The sequence below is a fragment of the Ziziphus jujuba genome, chromosome 9, assembly GCF_031755915.1.
Source record: "Ziziphus jujuba cultivar Dongzao chromosome 9, ASM3175591v1".
NCBI classification, from domain to species: Eukaryota; Viridiplantae; Streptophyta; class Magnoliopsida; order Rosales; family Rhamnaceae; genus Ziziphus; species Ziziphus jujuba.
Window position 1 is genome coordinate 580,515 of NC_083387.1, and position 23,978 is coordinate 604,492.

Below are 23,978 nucleotides of genomic sequence, written 5' to 3' on the forward strand. Positions count from 1 at the left end.
CTTACTTTTAGACTTTATTTGGATGTTTCAAGACGGAAGAAAAAAACAAAATAAATAATAAAAATAAAAAAAAATTGAGAGGAAAAAGGAAGAGAAAAAATAATAAAATATTTCTTAAGTTTCGTTAAAAAAAAATAAATAAATAAATAAAAATAAAAAATTAAAAGATGAAAAAGAGTAGAGTTTATAGGACCATTTTAAAAGCGAGAAATGGACAGAACGGAGAGAAGAGAGCACGTAGAAGAAGAAAGATTTATTTAAAGCGAACTTGATAAATTCTACAGTTCTAGAATGATTTTATAAAACTTCCAGATGGATAAAATTTGGTTAAAAAATAAAAAATTATTTTATAATAATTATGTTATTAGAAACTCATCAATTTAATAATTCTATAAAAAGTACTAAATAAGTGACTTTTATAAAATCGGATAAAAAACCACTTCCAAACAAGTCCCTAGTTTTCCACACTGAAAATAACATAAAATTATAATTCTCATGCCTTAATGGTTTTCATTTCCTTTCTCGGTTGATTTTTTTTTTTCTTTGTTTTTCTGTAGCCAAACAAACAAAACTAAAATCCTCCCATCATTTTTTCCCTTCTCCATTGTAGTCCAAGTTCCAAAGATAGCATTAATAATTTTTCACTTTACCTGCAACAATATTGAAATAGCACTACCGCCCCTTGAAATTTGTAAATATTGCTATATCAGTGCAAAACAACCAAATAGAATTCTCATTACTGGTAGGAAAAATGAATATTTTTATGTGCGGGTTTTTTTTTTTTTTTTTTATAGAAAAATTTATTTATTTAACCACTAACTAGTAGGGAATTGGTGTAAAAACCCTTTATTTTTCCTTTCAGCGCTATCCGCAGTTCCTTGGGCGCCAACTTTGCGAGCGAGAATATACGAGCTATCGAAATTTCATTTTGAGGTCCGGACGTTTCAGTTGCTTCCGTCTCCTTCTTCACACTCTGGGCAGAGCCCTCTACCGTATTCTCGCCTATCGTGACTCGAACAAGGTACAATGATGATTTCCTTTCCTGATTGTTTCCATTCGCCGATAGAAGAAGTTTTGTTGTTCTAAATCCATAACCGGTCAATTATAAAATAATTCCATTTCTCGATCAATTCAGTCATCTAGATTCTATAATTTCTTTATTTCGTGCAACCAACAGATGCATAAAAGAAAATATAATGTGCAGATTATTTCAAGTATGAATCAGACGATTCATTTCCTTTTTTCCTATCATTCTTTCTTTCCTGGTGTTGTTTTAAATCCGTTTCCTCCAAATTCAGGCTGGCTTTCGTACGAACATGCATAATTATGGTATCTTCACTGTTTGTTTGCTTGTTTTTTTTTTTTTTTGGTTGCGTTTTTTGTCCGTCCATACGTGTGTCATAGCAAGCGTTAATCGTATCATTCTTCTAGATTCTTTACTTTTTTAACACTGCGATGAATCAGAAGGTGATTTGATCATTGCAATTTTTTTTTTCTTTCAAAAAAAAAAAAAAAATTTGTTAACTTGTTATTCTTTAGTTGTCTAACTTAAATCATTCCTTAAAAGGTTGACTGCTACGATTGATTAAAAAACAGCAATTCAGTTCTGCTTTGCTTGTGCATTGGTCTACTACATATTTACTCTTTCCTTGTACATTCCTTTTCACGTATATAAATGCATCATTTGTCATATGCATGCCAGTTTTCTGATTTGAGTACAAAATGATATTCTGCCTCTCAGTTATACACTATATCTTTTTCTCTTTTAGTGCCATATTTATATTTACTCAATTTAGTGCTCCCTTGCAGCCTTAAGTAACATATATTCAAATGGAAAGCAAAGGAGCTGAAGTTACGAGGAAACGCTTTAAACCAGCTGTATCTTCAGCCCTCACTATTCACATTTTGTTATGCACAGAATGACAAATTTAATCTACTTTCCGCTGTGTTATTATGTGAGTGACTGATTATTGGAGTTAATAGGTGGAAGAGAATGAAGGAGGTAGGAAGTTTGTAGAAAAGGTTGAATTTGCGACGGAAATTGCAAGATCTGAGGAGATGGATCTTAATCACATCCTTGAAAAGATTGAAAACTTCACTGAGCTGGTAACTATTCACAATGACGTTGTTTATGTAGTTGATCAAAAGAAAAGTTTATAATGAAAAAAACAGTGTGGTATATCTAGATTACAGTACTGTAGTCAACAAGTAGTCCATTGTTGGCAATTTTTGGATGATACTATGATTAGATTAATTAAAGTGCAAAAGAAGATTTCTAGATTTACAATTCCTTTTTCACTGGTGTAATTACCCCTGTGAAACATTTTTTGCTGTCAAATATCACAGTTTTGAGACATCATTTCGTGATGTAGGTATCTGAACTGCTGGAATCAGGGAAGGCAATGTTGAAGCAGCTGAGTAATGAATTTGAAGAGCGGATGATCATGTGATCCACAATTTAATAAAATAAATGAAAACATTAGACTAGAAGAAGAAGATTTTTTTTTTTTTTTTTTTTTTTTCGTTTCCTAACTTTGAACTTTATGTGGGCAGGATACATAAAGAACAAATTGAGAAATGGCAGGAAGAAATCAAAGAACTGAAATTGCTTGATGCCTCAAATGTCCAGTCCCATGCTGTTCTGCATGATGCTCGATGTTTACTCCAGAATGCTCATATTGATTATTGAAGGTATCATATATCAGGTGTGCCAATGCTTTTTTATTAGTTTCCCTTTACAAAATCTTCTCTGAAGACACAACGTTGCTGTACTTTCTGTGGATTGGAAAAATTTTCAGACTGTGCCTAATTAGGAATCCAAATGAGGCCAAGCCTGGCCAAGTTTGTCTGAGCTGGCGGTAGGTCATGCTCAATTTGATCTTTACTTGCATTAGTACTTTAACATCAACCTAACGTGTACTTGACCTGGATATGCAATGCAGGATTTCCTAAGCCATCGAGGATCGATAAATTCCAATCCGCCAATGTCAAACATGTTAGGACTGTATGTTGACTGATTTCAAGCTATAAGTAACCTGTAGCGTGTTGAGCATTTTGTTTTTGATCATTTGCCGCTCTGACTAGTACTCATAAACCTCTTCACCAATCTAGATTACAAGATTTATATCAAGAAAAAACCATGTTGTCTAGTTTCTTTTATGGAAAGTGAGTGGTTAACCAATATTTTATCGGTCTAATAAGATGGACAAGTGCATCTGTTACTGACACGTACACATCTGCAGAGAGTAGAAATCTCTATCATTGATATTCCCTGTACTTTGGATCCTCTCTGTGATTTCTTATAAAGTACGCATCTCTCGGCTCACAGAGGGCACCAAGTTAATTGCATTGCCTAGTATTTTACTTATTTTGAGTTTTTTGGACTGGACCAAGTATATAATAATTGATTACCATTTTTACAGATTTCTGATTCTAATATGTACGTCTCTTCATATTTTGAGTTTTTTGGACTGAACCAAGTATATAATAGTTGATTAACATTTTTACAAATTTCTGATTCTAATATGTACGTCTCTTCTCAATACATATAAAAAAAAAAGAAAGAAAAACGATACCAAACTGAGTGGTCCTTTCTCTGGTCCAATGAGGAAGACTTATATTAGATAGTGCCTTTAGCTTACGTGAACGCTTCTTGTAACTCAGCCCTAACATTGAAGGTGTGGCTGCGAACCCTTAAATTTATATGAAAGAACATTGAATAATATGAAAAAACTTTTCAAAACTTTAAAATTTGACAAATAGTTCCGTCGTTGTTGTTTATGTAGGATTTTTATTGTTAAATGATCTCTATTCATTTGAACAGTGGTGTTACAGAGGTTTACTCTTATTTTGTTTGGAGTTCTTTGCTCTTTTTTCTTTTCCATTCGAAATTCCTTTCTTTTATATATTAATGTTGTAAACCAATAAGCTAGTTGTCAAAGGTTGTATTTTTGTATTTTTTTTAAACAAGCTAGAGATCGTTGTCAAAGTTGAGGATTGTAATTGTTTTAAAAAACTATATTGAAGGACCAATTCGAAATTTGTAATAAAGTTAATGAGTGAATATTATACTGTGAATTTTATTACAGCCCCTTCATCTAACGTTTTTCCATAATAAAAAATAAAAAATAAATTAAGTGGGCAATTTCAGTTTATGAAGTAGACGAAGTGGGCAATTTCAGTTAAAAGCATGAATTATGGGATAATTTTAGGTAGTTTATAAATTAAGTGATTTGTTAAAATATATATATATATATATATACATACTTTATAAAGTGGTAACAATACCATAAAATGAATAAATATTTCAAAACTCTTAAATGTTACCTACATGATCAGTTATACGGTTTATGATCCATTCTTTCCAATATTACCATGCATCTATTCTTGCCTATGTAAAGAAAATTTCTACAAGGGCTATATGGAAATTTACCCTCAGGCCACCAATTGAAATTTGCTCTTTCAATCAGTAGGACCCTCCAGGCTTCCAGCAAAGATGGATGACGATGATTTGTACGTCAGTCTTATCTTCCTCCCGAGTCCCGATGGCCGATGCCCAAACCATAAATTAAAGAATAAAATATATAAAAACGTGTAATATTATTATACTAGAAAGAGCTAGTGGCAGACTGGTGGAAGGAAGCGAGCGATCTCCAATCCAAGCAGAAAAAGTCAATCTCATCCACATCGGGAGGGAAATGGCCAGAATTCGGCGACTGGGACTGCATCTGGCGATCCTTGCTCTACTTTTAGGGGTCTTCTCCACTTTAAAAAACCAGGTTCGTCTACTATCTTTGGATTTTGGCCCCGAATCCAATCAATATTATGTATTATACAGAACCAGGCTGTGACGCATCGCATCGGATCGGTAGCATCAACTTACTGATTTGTGATTAGAACTTATATATGTTGTAGTTCCCAATCTGATCTATGTTATATGTATGCATATATTATATACGCGGAACTAGGCCTGCAGTTGATGCATCGCATCGGATTGTTAGCATCCAACTTAGTGGGTTTTTACTAGATTTTTTATTTATTTATTTATTTATTTATTTTATGAACAGATTTTTAATTAGAACTTGATTGAGTATATATATATATATATATATATATATATGTTTGTATATGTATGTGTTTCTGTGCATATGCATGGAGTAGCTTCTTAGCATATGCATTGGTGAAAGATTCAGGAAATTCACATGACAACTATCTGTCTATGATGAGCTCATATACTAAATCAGCAAACAGATGTCTTTGTGGTTTCTGAAAACACATAGGTTGATATGCACAACATACTTCTTCAAAAAATAAATAAATAAATAAATGCAAAACATATGAAAGAGTGCTTTGACTTTTTTAAGTATAAGGTTGACCTAAAAAGAATCAAAATAGAATAAAAAATCAAAAGATAGAAATAAGAATATTAACGAACAAATCAAACCTAATCTACTTGCTCCTTCATGTTTCAAATGCTCATAATCAATACTTGAATTTAATGGTTTGCATCTTGTCAGCAGGCCAAGGCCGTTGCAGAAAGACCGGTGAACAAGATTAAGCTTAATTCTCATATTCTGCAGGTATTCCTCTTTTGGTTATTTACAAGTTCACAAGTTTGAGACATAATTGTTAGTGGTGGTTACATATAGTGATGATTATACTGCTGTTCCCTATTGGTCCTCAATCTCTATTGTCGGATTTAATTTTTTTTGTTATTTTATTTTATTTTATTTATTTATTTTTATTATTATTATTTTTTTTTTGGGTTAAAGGGTGATTGACGTCCCTAGAATTCTTCTTGTTATACTTTTACCCCTTGGTAGGGATAAAGGATAGAACAGAAGAGATGGGAAAGTGAAGGAAAGAAAAATCCCTATAACAGTTATTGTTATATTAAATAAATATATATTATCCTTGATTGCACCTATTACTATGCCGGTGCAGGAGTCAATTATCAAACAGATAAATGGAAACCCTAATGCTGGATGGGAAGCTGCCGTGAATCCTAGATTCTCCAATTACACTGTGAGTCTTCAACTACACAGGACCTTGTTAAATTAAATTCTTAAATTCAGCAGATTTTAACTGCCCTTACTTGCTTGATCGTGTAAAACTGGTGTTAAATGCCCTAAACTGTGGTGGAGAAATTTTTTATTTTATTTTATTTATTATTATTATTATTATTTTTTTTTTTTTAATGCACAGATTGGCCAATTTAGGCACCTTCTTGGAGTCAAACCAACACCTCAAAAGGATTTGAAGAATATTCCAGTTATAGCTCATGCAAAATCCTTGAAGTTGCCAAATAAGTTTGATGCAAGAACTGCTTGGCCTCAATGTAGCACCATTGGAAGAATTTTAGGTTAATTGCTTGTTATTGTTCAGTTATTTTGATTTAACAGTTCTTTTAAGAGAGAAATAAATAAATTGCTGATGGTTCATACTCCTTTATATCGACTGCTGGATCATTTTTTGGTGTTAAAGACCAGGTACACATTTACTGTTTGCTTTTGCCCACGATGATATCTCTTAAGATATGCTTTTTACGTAAATATAACATATGGATTTTGTACTGGCAGGGTCATTGTGGTTCTTGCTGGGCTTTTGGTGCTGTTGAATCTTTGTCAGATCGTTTTTGCATCCATTTTGATGTGGTAATTGAAAATGGATTGCAACTTGATATTTCTCTTTCCATTGTAACCATGAAAGTATATTTCTGATTTGGTTTGTTTCAGAACATATCTCTTTCAGTTAATGATCTCTTAGCATGCTGTGGCTTTATGTGTGGAGATGGCTGTGATGGAGGGTATCCAATTTATGCTTGGCGGTATTTTGTCCATCACGGAGTTGTCACAGAAGAGGTAAGACATCTCTATTTCAAACTATGATGTGGAAGATGCACAAGGTTCTTTTTTTGTCTCTGTTGTATGGGTATGTAGGGTGATTTTATTTGACTTCTGTGGTGGCGGAGTTGTATTCTTCCTTTGTCAATGTTTCAGACAATAAATGGAAAAGGATGCTCTCATCTTTTTCTTCTGAGGTATCGTAATTGTCTGATCTTATAACAGCTATAGATGTGTATATTAACTTGATTTTACAGTTTAGATGTTTAGTCACTGCCACCCAGTTCAGATCTGATAGCTGATACTTAGAATTTTCCATGTTTACTTAAGAATTTTATAAGCCTTACTGCAACATGAGAGCAGTTTATTGAACCCTAAAATGTGGAAAAAGAATAACAAGATTAATTGTCATAAATAAGTGGTTCTTAACTTTTTAGCCATACCCTGTATGAGGTTCGTCTGCATCCTTGCTTTTCTTCTATACATGGTTCTGTTTTAATGTTAAATTTTGTTCTTGTTCGAGTTTTTCTAGATTAGAATTCCTCTACTTGCTTCTTGTTCTTTTCTTTTCTTTTCTTTTCTTTTCTTCTTCTTCCTTTTGTTTTTTTTTCTATTTTAATGATGATTTGTCCTTTATGATGGATAAATTCTGAATATGACAGTGTGACCCATATTTTGATGATACTGGCTGTTCCCACCCTGGTTGTGAGCCTGCATATCCGACACCAAAGTGTGTTAGAAAGTGTGTAAATAAAAATCAGCTTTGGAGCAATTCAAAGCATTATAGTATCAGTGCGTATAGAATAAAATCTGATCCCCACAGTATTATGGCAGAAATTTATAAGAATGGCCCAGTTGAGGTCTCATTCACTGTTTATGAGGTAAGTTATTGTTTCATACTGTTTTTGACATATTTCTTTGTAAAGATAATGCAAATCTCTTTTAATAGTATACCGTTGTACTGAGTCTTATAAGTTTCAATTACTATTTTACAGGATTTTGCTCACTATAAATCAGGAGTTTACAAACATATTACAGGCGATGTAATGGGCGGTCATGCTGTCAAGTTAATTGGATGGGGTACTACTGATGCTGGGGAGGACTACTGGGTACGTTGATATGTTCCTAACCCTATTTCCTTGGGCTTTTCTTATCAGTAGAGTAGAATTGATTCTGTATTCTTTCTGTCGCAGCTTCTTGCAAATCAGTGGAATAAAAGTTGGGGTGATGTAAGTTTCTGTTAAATCTTTCTCAACCTTTAGAAAGTGTATCAGAATATTTACCCTAAAAAAATCATTTATTTTGAATGGCAGGATGGTTACTTCATGATCAGAAGAGGAACAAATGAGTGTGGCATTGAAGAGGACGTGGTTGCCGGGTTGCCTTCATCCAGGAATCTTGTAAGAGAGATAGCCAGCGTGGAGGCCGATGCAGTTGTTTCGTTCTGATTGGAGGTACCAATGGCATGATCGGCCAAATAAAACCTGTAAGATGATTGAAGATGTGACACTACTTTTTATCTTTGCTACCAAACCTGTGAAATTGTTGTTTAATTAAAAGATTGTCATATAACTATAAAAGAAAGCGGAGCATTATATTTTATAAAAATATGTGGAATGTTTAAACTTCTGCTATTTATATTGCTCATTTTATTTTATTTTATTTCCCCGTAACTTTTCTCTTAAGTAAATAATTACCCTTTTCTTGAGGCTTCCAAATATAACCTAAATAATGTTAGAAAGAGAGAAACTGAGATAGGTTTATGAGACAATGAACAATTGGAGCTGAAGATTTTTATAAACAGAGACTGATGAAGCAAAATCAACAGGGTTCAGACTTTTAGTTTCTTCCCTATATATTTTCACCACTAAATTTGAACAAATTGTTAAACTAATCCATTTATTTGTATTCTCTTCCAATTCTTGAAGTAGATATTCTATTGAATATGTATGTTCAATACTATAACTGACAAAGAGCACGAGGTTATATAATTTATTTTAGAGCATTTTAATGAAAAAGAATTTATGCTTGTACCACATCAAAGTTAGATTCTAATCTGGCATAGTTTTTGAAATGCTACGGAAGTTGTTTTTGGGATTTTTTTAAAAAATGCTTCTGGTTTCTAAAAATATTTTTAATCAAAATTAGTAAGAATGACTTCCTTAAAAAAAACATTTCAGCAGCCTAGATATTAACTCTCACTGCCGTTGGCAATTGTGCAACAACTCTGAAACCACTCATGATGGGAATGTCGATATAAAGATGCATACGGTTTTTTTTTTTTTTTTTTTTTTTTTTGAGTCATACTGAAGTATCTTCTATATACAGAAAATATTAAATAGTCATTTATTACCTTTTTTATTAAGTTTTTCTCTTTCAACTATGCTACTAAAACAGGAGAAAACAGTAAGCCAATCTTTTTGTCACTAGTTAGTTCAAGGAATAATTATTCTTCAACCTTGGAAAAAGAATAACTATCTTTTAAATGAAAGAATACTTTTTCTTTTTTGGGGGGTAAAATTTAAATGAAAGAATACTTAATCATAAGAAATGTGTATTTTTTTAACATAAAAATTAACAAAACATAAATTTCATGCATTCCTTCATTTTTGCCAATCAAACATGCCCTTAATCCATAATTTGTAGGACCTTTAGTCATAATACATTTTTCTTCAAAATTAGTGAAGTGGTCAGTTCGAAATAATAAAGCTAATCTGAAAACGTATTATGAGTTATTATAAAATATATATATATATATATATATATATATATATATATGTATATATATATTCTCTATTATTTTGGCCAACTTTTTTTGGATGAAGTATTTGTTAATATAACAAACTTATAGCTAACACAACAAAATGAATCAATTTGTACGAAACTGCTAGCTTTTATAAAAATAATCGAAATCTTCACGTAAGTAGAAGAAAAAATCTTTATATAAACAAAAAAGGATGTAGTTTGTTCAAATATTAATGTAAAATGAGCCAAAGAGTGGGAGGTTTCCGTAATTGGGTAAGTACGGACTAGTGTCAAAGATGTATCAATATTATTGTCTTTCTTAAATGAGTGAGTTTTTTTTAAATAAATCACAGTAGTTGCATTTGTCTATTTGTCATCTATAAAGGAAGAGTGGGCATGTCTCAAAGCTTATCTCTTGATGTGGATGTGAGAGGCTTACTATTAAACCAACTATAAAAATAAAAGTGCCAAAATTGATCCTGTTCGTTCATAATTGGCTTTTAATTTTTCAAAAAATTTTCTAGCCAATTGTGTATAATTTACTTATTTCAATTGTTTATAATTTGTTAGTTTTCTACATTAGAATTCCTCTGCTTGCTTTAATTATTGTTATTATTATTATTATTTGTCTTTTTTTGGTAAATTATTACTTGTCCTTTATGATGAACAAATTTCGAATATGACCCATATTTGATGATGTTGGTTGTTCCCACCCTAGTTGAAGCCTGCATAACCAAAGTAGATGGTAAGGTTCCCCGCCCATTATCCGATATTACATAAAAACTTAAAAACAAATTTTCACAAAAAAACCCAAATAAATAGATCTGAATAGTGCCTAAATCTAAATAGATAAATAAAAAATGACAAAAGCAATTAAATCTAAACTAGGGATGTCAACGGGACGGGACGGAGCCGATTTTTAAAATCTCATCCCCGTCCCCACGAGGAATTTTACATCCCATCCCCGCGATTTTCCCCATTTCTTTAGGTGCGAGGCGTGATTGGGGATTTTGCAGGGCGGGGATGGGACGGGACAGTTTTCCCCATTTTGTTTTTTAATTGATATTTTTTTTTAAAATTTATATAAAAAAATTATTTTATGATTAAAATATAAAGAAAATGACTATAATGCAATAAAAATATAATAAAATACATCAAGGAACAAATTTACAATTATAATAAAATACATATTTAGAAAAATAAATAAAAAAAAGAAGAAAATAATTTTACATAAAGAAAATTTTATAAAAAAAATAATAAATAAATATATATATATATATATCGGGGCGGGGTTATTATTCCCCGTCCCCGGCCCGTCCCCGACTCAGTTTTTAGGCATTTGCCCCTAGCCCGCCCCGCATTCCTGAATTTTCGGGGAAAGACCGCCCCGTTAAGGGCGGTGCACCGCGGTTTTGGGGATGGGCGGGGCAAATTGACATCCCTAATCTAAACTTAGAGATCTTAAGCTTGTAAGAGATTGAGAGAGTTGGCTATGAAAATTTAGGATTGGGATGGTGCTTTAACGTATCTGCAAAGATTTGAGGGCAATGACGGATAACGGTGGCCGATGGATGTGGTAGGGTTAATGAGGGATCAACTGTAGTAACGATGGCATATGGGTGTGGGTCCTGATCTGCAAGAAAATTTATGGAGAGATGGAAAAGAAATGGAAGGTGGGGAGTTCGGGTTAGAGTCTCTAGCTTTTGGTCTCTAGTTTGGTTGTTGATTTAGGATTCGAGAAGTGGAAATCTAGAGGAAACGAGGAAGAAAAGTGGAGGTGCTGTTAGACACAAAGTCTAATATATATAATAAATACATAATAAATTCAGCTTAAGATAAGTGGTAATTTAATATAGTAATTTAACATGGTATTAAAATCAAAATCTTAAATAATGTTAGAAGCTTGATATACATAATAAACATATAATATATTCACATTGTACACACTTAAGCTACAAATTCAAAATGAGAAACTATCATCCCATTCAATCGAATTAGGATGTCCTGGATCTGATAGCTTTTGGGATATAATAAATTCATATATTACAAACTTAAACTTTTAAGATCAATGATAATGTACATGTGCTTATGCAATGGACTGAAGGTGTAGAGGAATCTTAGATTTTCTTATTTTTTTTGTCTTTTGTTAAGTTCAATTGTTAAAAGGTATTTTTAAAAATACAATCATAATACATAAAATAATAAAATATATTTAAATGTCCGCATGCAGACTGCATCCCAAACCGATACATTTTGGATGAAAACGTCGGTTTTGATGTGTACAGTATACTGCAAAGCCAACACTTTCAGCCAAAAAATATTGATTTTGGATGCGTCCACATGCGGACCGATCCACACCATACAACTACTATATATATATATATATATACATATATCGAGGTGGAGATTATGTCCTCCATCCCTGATCCGGGACAAAAAATTCTACCCCGGAGCTGGCCCACCAACTCAAATAATTGGGGAATATCCGCCCCATTAGGGTCGGGTCCCCATGTGTATCTGGTTGAACAGGTCATATTGTCATCCTTAACCAAACTGTGTTAGAAATTAACACTAAAAAAGAAGAAAAAATTGTGTTCAATTTGATTTTTTTTTTTCCCTTTTTTTTTCTCCTTCTTTAACATAAGGTTAACTTAAATGTCTAGTAAACTCCACTAAACTTTCAACGACCCAAAAAAAAAAAAAAAAAAAAAAAACCGCATTAACAAACGACACCAACTTTCAGCTAAAATTATTTTTCATATTGCACTTTGTATGCAGCACATATGACGAATTCAAACTTAAAGAAAACAAAATGCGACTGCATTAAAGTTCCATCCGATGTTCAGTTCCCTCATCAACTAAGCCTAACCTATGGATGCTATCAAAGAAATTCTAAGTAAACAGTCTTCCTTTTTTGTTTTTTGGGTTAAAGAAAAGGCTAGAATGCTGAGGTTGGCCCCCAATTAGACAATTTGCATATGTCTATGTTCATAGTTCTATAGGTATGACAAAGCCTCCAACCTAGGTAGTACTTAAACTTCTGTTCTCTAGGTCAGAATCCAAGTGCACTACCAACCCATATCTTGGCACCTGGATAGCAAACAATTTCTCTAGTATCATAGTCTTGTGATGCAAAATGACATCCAGGAACGTGTAATCTGGCAAATATTACATATCAAATGACAAGGTTACTTCTTTGTACACAAACTATTTTGAAGCTTTACCCCAGATGGAGATCAGCAAGCAAATGCTATCTCCGCATTACACGGTGGCGCTCTCGTTTACGGAAGCGCTCTAGCGTGAATTCATCTGTTGCAGCTTGCCTTTGTCCTGTTGCATCTGTACCAGCATCATTTTTCCTAGATCCGCCACCTTCATCTTGTGAACTTCTGTCTTTGTAAAGCTCTGGATGTTCTGGAAATCATACATTTGTTTCAGTAAAAAACAATACTAGAGGTTGACATAACAGACCAAAATAAGCACAAGTAACCAAAATCTTGACTTGACTTCCTTGATAGGTTATCAATCAGGTACTCCTGATCGTTAAATGGGCAAAAAGAACAAAGATGCTAAGCAACCTCTTCGAAGCTTTTCAGCATAATCCCTTCCACGCTGGAAATAATCAGCACTGTAACTTGATGGGATGCTAAAATCTGATTTCATCCGACCAATGAGCCGCTTCTCCTGTAGAAGCTTTTTGGCAGCCTCAGTTTCCTCAATATTTCTCAACTTGTATCTGCAACCATTGGAAATAATTCAACAAACCAAACTACAGAATCCCATTTTCTAAAGAAAAAGAAAGGACCACCATCATAGCCTTTCTTTTTCCTTGTCTTTGGTCTTTTTCTTCCCATGAGACAATAAACATGGAATGTGCCCACATGACAGGAATTAGCTCTAACCAACTGTAGCATAACATTGATGCCAATATCCACATTCATATTTTCAAGAAGAATTATAAAAAAAAATAAATAAATAAATAAAAATAAAAAAAAAAAGCTAATTATAAAACTAGCACAAGAAAGATGATTAAAATTATATCTAGGGATAGAAAAAGAGGCTTACTCAATGGGAAGCTGAACCTCAGCAATCCCAGTAGTCCATTGGGTAGAGCTTTCTTCTGAGTTTCGCCTTTTCACCTGAATGAATAATCCAAATATTCATAGGTCTACATCTGCTATGAATTTCTCAACTGCAAAGCAGCATCACATAAAGAAGAAAAAAAAAAAAAAAAAGTACAAAGAACTAAGATGGAGAGAACAAGAGGACACACTGACTCACTTTAAGATGCTCAGGGATTTTGTACAATTCATCTTCTGCACGTTTTAAATCATTATCAATTTGATCCTTTGTGTCTATTTGCCTGCCCCTCTTCTTTGCTAATTCTTGTTCAACATACATTAACCTATTAAAAAAAAGTAATCATAGAAAATTTTAACATATATAACCCATATTTAGAGCACATAACACGAAGTACAGAAGCTCCATTAACCTGTTCAACATACATTAACCTGTTAAAAAAGGGAAGCATAGAAAATTTTAACAGAGATAACCCATATTTAGAGCACAGAACACGAAGTACAGAAGCTCCATGAAACTCTATCCAATTTTAATTTCAACATGAGACACTGAGGATGAAATGGTGGTATTCGAGGAGGGAAACAAAACTTTAGAATGAGCTAAAATTGTTTAATTTGAAGAAAAGATTATCTCATCAAGAGGTCTTAGGGTATGTGTGAGGTGTTATAATTTAACGATCGGGTTTATTTGGAAAATTTATCGTAATCGATTGAAAAAATTAAATTAGTTTTAGTGAATCGCTTATTTAATAAACAAAACTAGCTTTTCAACAAACAACAAACAGGATGATTTTGTATTGTGTGTTCTTCATTATTATTAGCCTTGACTCCTAAAGGTTCGTAAAGCGTGTAATACTGTTAATTTCTATAATTTTAAGCTTTTACTTTTGAAGAAAAGTGAGTAAGGTCTTCCAAATTTTTTATCATACCAAATATATTTTATTATTCTAATTTTAAATTGTTCAGATAAGAAAAAAAAAAAAAAAAGGGAACAATTTGCAAGCACTTAAACTTCCTATTAAGACACACAGTAGAAGAAAGAAATGATATTTGAACACATTAAGAGAAGCTGCTAGTGGTAGAGCCTAGCGGGGAGCACAATCTCCGAAATTGCACCGCAGCAGTAGTAATGCGAATTATTAGCAGACTGAGAAATGAGAATTTACAAGTAAATTTAAATTCAAAAGAAAAAAGAAGAAGAAGAGAGCGATACATATTGGGATCTTCAACCATGACAGCAGTTTCCTGAGCAAAGGTATCTTGGAGAACGAGGTCGTCCTTGTCGGGATCGGCGGCATCGCCAGTGTTGGAGGTATGATGAAGAACACCATCGCTGACTTTCTTATTCTTATTCTTATTGTTAATGGCCGTGCTGGTGGTGCTGGCGGCGGCTGCATTACCAACCGCAGACTGCGATGCGCCGGAGCTTAGAGCGGGAATGCCTGACTTCCTCTCCCTCTGTTTCTGAAGGAATCTCACCTCTTCCAGCGCCATTCTGAATACAAGAATTGAAACCCTAAAATCTTAGATATCTTAGTTAGAGAAAGAAATAGAAAAGAAATATAAAGAAATATAAACCTCCTTTCTTCTTCTTCTTGCTGTACGTCGTGGGCCTTCTCATAATCTTCTTCTGTTACTGCGCTTCTCTTTCTGAAATTCTTCTTCCGCTGCTGCCGTCGCTGTTCCTCCTCAACCATTTTTGCCTCTCTCTTCTTTTCCCTTAAAAAAAAAAATATATATATATATATATATATATGTATATAAATAATAATAATAAAATTGGTTATTCTTTCTATGACAATTCCTAAAAGGATCTAGCTTACTACAATTCCTCCCCTTGGGGCTATCACAGAGAAGAGAAGGGATAGATTTATCATTTATGAGAAACAGCGACAGTCGGAGTTTAGCGATATTAACCATATAAATAAATTAATTATAAATAAATAATTAACACTAAAATAAAGGTTTAGATCATTCCAAACACTCTTTCATAAAATATAATAAAAAAAACATCTTTAATGTTTAAAAAGTAAAATTTTTAAAACTTTCCCATTTTTTATTTTTATTTTTTCAAATAAATTAATTTATTATTATGTTTATTATTTCTTTTTTACAATAAATATTTTTAAAATATATTAATTTTATATAATAATTTTACAATTTGATAAATATTAAATAATATTAATATAATATTAAAAATAAAAAATATTTTTGACTTTTTAAATGTGGAGAGCTAAATTTATTTTATATTTTAAAAAATTAAAATATAGAATGTATTATAGCTTATTTTTATAAAGTCAAAAATATAAAATATATTAGAATATATTTTTAAAAATTAATTTTTCAAAATAAAAAATATAATGGAATATAATGGATGAAGAGGTTTTCAAAAATGCTCTTAATTCCCCATCAATGTCATAATGGTTTCCCTTATTATCAAAAATTTATATATATATATATATATATGGTTCAAATATAAAACTGACATAGAATATGAGAAATTGTTTCAAACTTAATATTTACATTCAAATTAATGCAATGTATATTTTTATATATATCTTAATATTTGTTTTTGTCTTCTTTTTGGATAAAATGGAGAGGATTTTACCAGCAGATCTTAAACTTAAATCTTGTGACATTCAAATATTAAATATGATTGACGAAAATTATTTTTATTATTATTATTTGAGGAGAAAAAATTTCATCATCACATCTTAAACACAGCTACTCAAAGTTATCGAGAATTAAAAACTAGAAAATTAATCATAAAAATAAAAATGAAAAGGGATAAAGTAAACACATTTAATCACCTCAACTTTTATTTAAAAAAAAAATTCACCTTAACTTTTTTCTTAAAAGACCCAAAAAAAAAAAAACAAAAAAACAAAAAAACCTCAACTTTATTGTCTTTTGCGCTTTACCTTTCAAACTACAATATCTTTCACATTGTCCTTTAAATTATTATTTTCCTGTTATTTCATACAAGCATGCAATTTTTTCTACTAAATTTTACAAAATTAGTCATAAATATTGTTCAAAAGTAAAATGAAAACATAATAAGAAGATAGTTTTTTTTAAAAGGAAAAACTTACATGTTTAATTTAATCAAATTCACATATTAATATATATTATTAAATACATTATTATATTTAACTCATAGAAAAGAAATAATGCAGACGCAACATGAAGGATTTGAAGGATTTTATAGTATGCTGCAAAGTGCAAAAAATTGTAAAGTTGAAGGTGATATAATTAATAGTCACGGAGCTCAAGTTACCTTGTTAGGAGACAATTAAGCACCCACATATTCTGGCTCCGGCCTTTGGAGAAAATTTCCTGATATCCCAAATGAAAAAGATGGTAGTTTGGTTAAATAGTTGACTTTGATTTGAAATTCTCTATTGCATTTGCATGAAGCCTCAAGACGGTGATTCTGATTTTTAAAAATAATATTCCCAGCCCAAATAAATTATTACGACGTTGATCAATAATGGGAACTTAAAAATAAAAAATAAAAAAAACAAACTCTATTCGACCTAAAAGAATGAAAAGATGATATTTTACGTCGTCTCCGTAAGGTATATCAAGCAGTTCACGAAAATCCATTCCTACAATCAACATCAACCATCATCATAAGATTACCGCCGATAAATGCAAACCAACAAGACTAACGATTCCTTTTGGCAGCACGGAAGAGAAACTCAGCAATGAGATAATGTGCAGGATCACCTTCAGGTACTTTTTCCATGAGCCGTGTGATATGGGCAACTACCTCTTCATTGCTTGAATACCGATAAAGCCCATAGGAAAGTGTACCACAAATCGGGGAAAGTCGATGGTGAATAATAGAGGGATGCAGTTCCACATAATCAACCCGGAATATTTCCAGCAAAGCTCCATTACAAGTTGGCTGCAATAACATTTGTTATTAATGGGGACTCAACTATGACAAGTCAATAAGTGATAGATACATTGTGTCAAGTTTATTCTGAAACAATGCCATTACTCCATAAGCACAAAATTTGTATCACAATCCAAAATGACACTAACAAAAGCTATCTCTAAACACAAAATCCCACCTTTTAGGGAATATGCTTGGCATCAATATATGAATTCTCCCTTAAATTAAAACCCAACCAAGATTGCAGAAAAAAATAAAAGACAACTTGGACCACAGTGGGAGCATACAAAAAATCATGTGGATGGTGTAACTAATAGAATTCATGTTCAAACGCAGACCAGTCAACTTTGACCCCGGTTTCTGAAATGTAGTTCTCTTGAGAAATATGATGAAATACACTTTTAACATTCCAATATCTCAATATTCTAATTGTTTTTATTTGGAAAGAGAAAAGGCCCAACAGCTTATCAATTGTGTCCCTAAGCATTTTAGGGGCACCTAGCATGTCGTCTGTCTTTATAACAGAGGTTAGACTAACCAAACATTTATAGTATATATATACCAACACTGTATCCAAGAAACAAACTTCTTATATAGGTGCAAGGTTCAAGACCAATTGACCCTCTTCAAGAACCCAGCACCAAATGCTTTGGTGACCTTTAATTGGCCCTTCACTCTGTCATTGAATATGGCTTGGTTGTCATCATGGTGTTCTGCTTTTATCCTTAAAACTTCCTGGAGAAAACAATCAAGATAAATATAATTCTTCCAATTATTATTAATGCACTAGTAAAACCATTATTAACTTCCATTTTTTTGTTGATATATTTCCGGAATTAAATACATAACAGTTGGATAAAGCTTATTAATTTTTGTAATAAATCTCAGATGAGGGTAGCTTATGTGTATTCAACTGATAAGCACAAAAATGTGAAAACACACACACACAAAGTGCCATGCAAGCGTGAAATACAGTAGATTGGAAAACTGAAAAGACATAATCACAGCATAAAACACATAATGTGTAGAGTAGAACATTTTGTTCTTATATAAATGAAATGCTAAAACCAAACTTAAAAGTAACCAAAGTAAATATAGTTCTTTTAAGAGAAAGCCCTCAAAAAAATAAATAGGTTGAACAATTCAGAAGTGGCAACACACCTCCTCAATGTTTGTGCTGTGATCTGAGAAAAGTTGAAGTGCCCCCATCTTTAATCTGCATATGGAGATTTCCCCCTTTTTGTTTACCATGTTAACCGGACTGTTTCGATTGTGAATTAGAGACTCTCTGAGGTTCTGTCCAGCTTCATATGAACCAGTGACTCTCTGGATCTATTCCTGTGCCTCACATATCCTTCTCAAAATTTTGATTTGGATGGCTACCATTTGGTCTTTCTTGTGCCAAAATCCCATGGCTATCGCTAAGGTTCATGACATACACATCTTGATCCTTCATTAACATCACTAAAACACATGAACCCATCAAAGCATGTTACTGGGTTTTTGTCAAGAACCTTTTCCAACATTTCCATAAAAGCATTTTCAGTCTGTTCAAGCGCTCGAGCCATTGCTCTTAAAACTGCAGCCATGATCTACAATTCTTGATTTGCATGTCCTAATAGGTCCCATTTGTTCTGCCATTTTCACATCAACACAACTATCTTCTTTGTGCCAATCATGACTCCAAGGAAAAAGTTTCTTACGCAATGACTTCTACTTGATATACATTTTATTAATCTTGGAAACGATAAAAACCTTTCCTATAGTCTGCCTTTGCCCCAAATATAGAAGCTTGAAATCCTGGACAACTGTTTTCAATCCCCACCCGTCTACCTTCTCCTTACGTGGTGGGATCTTCACCCAAGTAGCTAGAACTATCTTCCTTCGGGTGCAATGAGCTAGGTTGTAGCTGTTATAATTATGAGGTTTCCCCATAAGCCAAAGAATCTAATTTCGGCTAACAAACCCATGGATCCTTTATTTGTTTCACAACAACTGAGGCAGGCAAATAACCTGGTTCATCCCAATGTTCCATCTGAAATAGCTCATAAAGTTGCTTGCTTTTTCTGCCTTGACCAGTTATATTTGCAGTTGGAACACAGACAGAAGAAGTTCCTGAGATGCTCGAATTTACGCAGTTAGGTAATTGCTGTTCAAAGCTCATCCCAACTTGGGCAACTATTTCAGAGCTAGCTTGCGGACACCCAAAAAATTCCGGTTTACATGATTCTGCTAAACTACAAGAAATTACTTCCGTTGAAGGAATGTTTGGTTGGTCCTCCCAGCTGCACCCAGAACTAATCTCAGTATTTTCAGTCTTGTGAGGTACAGGTTTTAATGAATTGCCTGGAGATTCATCTTCATAATCCCAAAGCAGTCCTTCTAGTTCCTTATCTACGGTTCTGTATAGATAGCGCATTAAACAATCTGGTGCATCTGACCCACTGAAGCCATCATATAACTGAATATTTAGACTATAAAAATGGAACTCACTTTCAACATCTAAAGTAGAGATCAAATGCAAAATACAACCAACCTAATCTCCGCCAACAACTTGTTATTCTCCTTCCTTTTTAGCTAACAATTTTTTAACTCATTGGTGACCCATCTGGTAATTATAATTACATTTGCTCCATTAGTAAAAGAATTTCTAGTCTACTGCGGTTTGAAACATTTCCATTTGGATTGCATTGAATTGAATGTGCCACAGGCACACTTGCACATTAAAAAATAAATAAAAAATTCACTATTGTAAATGATATTTATCTGTACAACTAGTGAAATTAAAAGACTGCTTTCCGAGCCTCTTCTCGGATACATGCTAAATTCACTTTAATCTCATTGCAGAGTCTTCCCTCAACGAGCCTTACGGGCAACCATAACTTTGGCTTTACATCAACTAAATACGAGAGAGTTGTATGTATTTCTTGGTCTATCCCTGAATCATCTTCTCTTCCTCTGTCCACCTGCATCACTCAACACCCCATCATGATGAATTAATTGCATAATATCTCTTTAATTTATTCAAAGTGGCCAAGCAGGCATAACCATATACTCTTGGATTAGTTACATATCCAGAAAACTCTCAACACATAAGAATCCCTGCTACCAACGAACTCCATTATTTTGTTACTGCCTCTGAGTTCATAGTCACAATATCTAGATTACCTAAACAGCTTAATAGCGATACCATAAAATCCTCAAACCCGATTCAAGTTTCCAAGCTAGAATACTTTCTTCCCTGCATTAAAGACCTGTGAGCTGAGCTTTTATATAGAATTGCTGGAAGGCTCGCTTGAACCAATTATTACAACTTAGAACACAAAATTTAGAGAGGTAGAAAGATAAGAAAGAAATTGTTAATTGAACAAGCATGTAAAAGCATACGAGAAAGAGAAAGTGAGAGATAAATGCATTAGCTATAAGTCTTACAGCTTTGCATATTCAACAAGTATCTACAAGATGCCCAACAACAACAAAACAATAAAATGTTACCTGTTCAATTGACCATTTTCCTTCAAAGATTTGAAAGTCTCCTTCTATCATCTTAAATTCAATATCACGCTTCTGTCCAAAAGGAAGGCTCTCAAGTTCTTTTTCATAACAATCTATAATTCCTCCAGCATTGAATTTCAGCCCAAATGCCAATTTCTGTTCTCCAATCTGTCAGAGGTGTAACATCACAATAAGTATGGCAGAAACCAAATGGTGTGAGCCATACAAAATTGATAGGTCAAAAAAAACAAAATCAAAGTATCTCAAGAAACTATCAAAACTTGCAATCCAAGGGAAAATATGGTGCGTCATAAATGTTGTAAATCTTAAAGGAGACTTTTACAGCTACACACATTATGTTGAAGAAAGAAGGCTTGGACACAAAGGCTTTGTGTCAGATCTGTTAGTTGAGAATACCAGAATGATATCTCAGCATTAAAGCTGTATTACAGTTCAGTTTTCTTTCTTAGAGTAAGTAACATTGCATGCTCTTTCTGTTAATTAGAGGAGGCTAATATAAGCCTGTGTAGTCTCAGTTTCTCATTATCAAAAAATTAATTCAAAGATTCTCTCTCGTTTTCTCTTATTTTCTTGGACTTTCTTTTATATTATAGCTGCGCATTTACAGACCATCATTTTAGTCTTAAATGACCATGTCCTTAATGTATAATGATCTTTTTTTTCCAATCTCACATATTGTTTGCATATTCTCTCCTCAACTTGGAGAAATTTGATTTTGGCAAGTGAATAGAGTGAAATTCTCATGACATTGAAAAATTCACACGGAACAAGCTTACTTCAACAATGACCAAATTCTGATACAAACTTTTTTATGACTTAAAAAAATTTTTTAACACACAGAGAGCCCAATATATAAGCATTCTAGTAATTTATTAAAAATGTTCATGGAGTTAACGTTTCAATAAGCAACTGCCTACACATATTAATTAAAAGTGTTCTAATTATATGTCAATGCGAAATAACCTAAGCTTTTTTGTTTCTTTTTTCCCCCTATCTATCGGGTTTGGAATGCCTATAAAGAAAAATAGCATCAATAGACTAAAAAAGTCATCTCCTCTTGTTAGCTTCCTCTCTCTCTCTCTCTCTCTCTCTTCCCCCCAATTTTCTCTTCTTGGCCAAAGCCCAATGGCTAAGCAATGAAACAAACATCATCCTTCTAAAGTAAATCCAATTTCCCACGCTCTCTCTTCTCTTTCCTAGCACAGTTCGAGTCCTCATCATTGAAAATTGAGGTAAAGCCATGTTAGTTGTCACCTATCTCTCTTTCTCTTTCTCTTTCTTACCAACAACCTTCATATCCATCGCATTCTCTTTATTTCTTGCTTCCCCGTCTTCCTTCATTTCTCTCTCTAACCAACACAAACTAGTAACCTTAGCAACGACAGGAGAGAACTTGAGACCATTCGAGTGGTGGCATGAGTTGAACTTGAACCCCCTCAAACTGAAGTTTCGGGGCTCAAGTTGATTTCATAAGTGGCAAGTTCAAGTGTTTCTCAATTGTATATTCAGATATTGATGTAACTTTGAATATCTATTTTGGTTTTAGTGGTTGATTTTGAGTTTGGGCTCAAGTTTAGCAGCGGAGATATGATAGAGGCTGATATTGTTAAATTATTATTGATCCCAAAAGCTAAAGCTGTTAAGAAGTGGGTTTAATATGTATATCTAGCTAGTGTCTTTTTATGATGCTGTTCACTTTGTGAGTTTTTAGCTATTTTGGCTGATGGAGGTATATCCTGCAAAGGATGCTATAGAGGTGCATGGTGGGTTTGCAATGGAAGTCGAGAAGAAGGGATGTAGAAAGTTTGACTGTATGAGATATTATGTGACGTCTAAGAAAGATAATTGGGTAATCTAGTCATAGGATGGATTAAGTGCAAGGCAAAATAAGTTTTAAGTTAAATAATATTGGAAATGAAATAATAAAAAAGACCATAAAGGGGTTATAACTTATAATGGAAATGAATAATAATAATACGAATAATAAAAGACACCAACTTCCCCTGTATTCATTAATTGGGAATTGAAAACTAATTCCAACTCCTGCTGGCCAGCTGTTGGGATGGATAGGATAGGAGTAACACAGCAGAAATGCTAATAAGCCTAAGGGAAGGAAGTGTGATGACAGAGTAAAGTTGGATACAGAGGAGGGATTGAAAGTGAAATTTAAATTCCTCAGTATGAGCTGCGTCTGGAAATGTTTCATAATGCTTACAGTATTGCTCCAACCCAATTCATTAGAGAATTAATTATAATTATTATTAACTATTATTAGTATTATTGGAAAATAAAAGAATTTACAAAAGAAAACAAAATACAAAGTTGGTACTAGGTCGTGTTAGGTAGGGACCTGAAAGAGTCGAGCAGAATTGGAAGTCTTGTGAAGCAACTGGCTGACGGCAAGACCGGGAATGAAATCCGCCAATCTCTCGTAATCGGTCAATATATTCCACACAATCTCCAGTGGGGCCTGGATTGCAACTCTGGATAGGATTCTCCGACCCTTGTCTCCGAACCTCTCCATCTCTATCTGCACACCATCCGTACATATCGACGATTGCGATTGCGATTTCGACAAATCGTCGACGACGCCGTCGCTGTCGTCATCGTCGTCCTCAGGAGGCAGTAGGGTAGAAGAATTGGTGTTGTTGTTGTTGTTGGAAGAGGAACAGAGCAGACGAGGCGGTGTAAATAATCGAGCAAGGGCAGCGGTTTGACAAGTCCTAGTAGTAGCATGGAATGACGAGGGGAGCGAAGGGTTAACGACCACACGCAATGATGATGAAGATGACTCTGAGACTGAGACTGGAGGAAAGGCGCGCATCTCCATACAAGACAATTACACACACGCTTGCTTGGAGTAACGATCGCATATCCTAATTCATTTTTCGGGGT

General features: G+C 33.4%; 5 protein-coding genes across 10 annotated transcripts; 2 read left to right on the forward strand and 3 right to left on the reverse strand.

The window, feature by feature from the left end:
* Positions 1–583: 583 nt before the first annotated feature.
* Positions 584–3,423, forward strand: LOC107426195 (uncharacterized). Of its 4 annotated transcripts, none has more exons than XR_007243043.2 (8): positions 584–742; positions 863–1,021; positions 1,810–1,878; positions 1,984–2,106; positions 2,373–2,446; positions 2,554–2,705; positions 2,799–2,858; positions 2,943–3,423. XR_007243043.2 is itself a non-coding variant. In XM_016036305.4 (7 exons), the coding sequence occupies exons 3-6, from the start codon at positions 1,831–1,833 to the stop codon at positions 2,687–2,689; spliced, it is 381 nt and encodes a 126-aa protein (XP_015891791.1). In that variant the 5' UTR covers positions 586–742; positions 863–1,021; positions 1,810–1,830; the 3' UTR covers positions 2,690–2,705; positions 2,943–3,423. The 4 variants fall into 4 exon arrangements, 2 of the variants coding, with proteins under 2 accessions (XP_015891791.1, XP_015891793.1); XR_001582188.4 differs by having other exon boundaries at positions 2,554–2,691; XM_016036305.4 differs by lacking the exon at positions 2,799–2,858 and having other exon boundaries at positions 586–742.
* A 1,108-nt stretch (positions 3,424–4,531) lies between these two features.
* Positions 4,532–8,476, forward strand: LOC107426196 (cathepsin B-like protease 3). Its single transcript, XM_060820384.1, is given in 10 exon segments — positions 4,532–4,778; positions 5,517–5,579; positions 5,944–6,024; positions 6,205–6,372; positions 6,534–6,653; positions 6,735–6,860; positions 7,505–7,723; positions 7,838–7,951; positions 8,036–8,071; positions 8,156–8,476. Coding segments are annotated over 10 exon segments (1,143 nt in total). The 5' UTR covers positions 4,532–4,697; the 3' UTR covers positions 8,291–8,476.
* A 3,909-nt stretch (positions 8,477–12,385) lies between these two features.
* On the reverse strand, positions 12,386–15,597 carry LOC107426177 (protein COP1 SUPPRESSOR 2). Its single transcript, XM_048480243.2, has 7 exons — positions 15,490–15,597; positions 15,245–15,385; positions 14,880–15,161; positions 13,869–13,992; positions 13,653–13,726; positions 13,166–13,323; positions 12,386–13,001 (listed from the first exon to the last, which is right to left on the reverse strand). Exons 2-7 carry the CDS (start codon positions 15,361–15,363, stop codon positions 12,838–12,840), a joined length of 921 nt encoding a protein of 306 aa, XP_048336200.1. The 5' UTR covers positions 15,364–15,385; positions 15,490–15,597; the 3' UTR covers positions 12,386–12,837.
* A 1,628-nt stretch (positions 15,598–17,225) lies between these two features.
* LOC107426167 (protein phosphatase 2C 32) lies at positions 17,226–20,247 on the reverse strand. Its single transcript, XM_060820297.1, is given in 9 exon segments — positions 17,226–17,576; positions 18,189–18,302; positions 18,729–18,856; positions 18,859–18,918; positions 18,921–19,056; positions 19,058–19,153; positions 19,155–19,373; positions 19,375–20,103; positions 20,227–20,247. Coding segments are annotated over 9 exon segments (1,746 nt in total). The 3' UTR covers positions 17,226–17,333.
* Positions 20,227–23,913, reverse strand: LOC107426226 (uncharacterized). 3 transcript variants are annotated; one of them, XM_016036347.4, is made up of 3 exons: positions 23,434–23,913; positions 21,063–21,230; positions 20,227–20,533 (listed from the first exon to the last, which is right to left on the reverse strand). In XM_016036347.4, exons 1-3 carry the CDS (start codon positions 23,911–23,913, stop codon positions 20,351–20,353), a joined length of 831 nt encoding a protein of 276 aa, XP_015891833.1. In that variant the 3' UTR covers positions 20,227–20,350. The 3 variants fall into 3 exon arrangements, with proteins under 3 accessions (XP_015891833.1, XP_015891834.1, XP_048336201.1); XM_016036348.4 differs by having other exon boundaries at positions 20,299–20,808; XM_048480244.2 differs by having other exon boundaries at positions 20,299–20,821.
* Between the last annotated feature and the right edge of the window lie 65 nt (positions 23,914–23,978).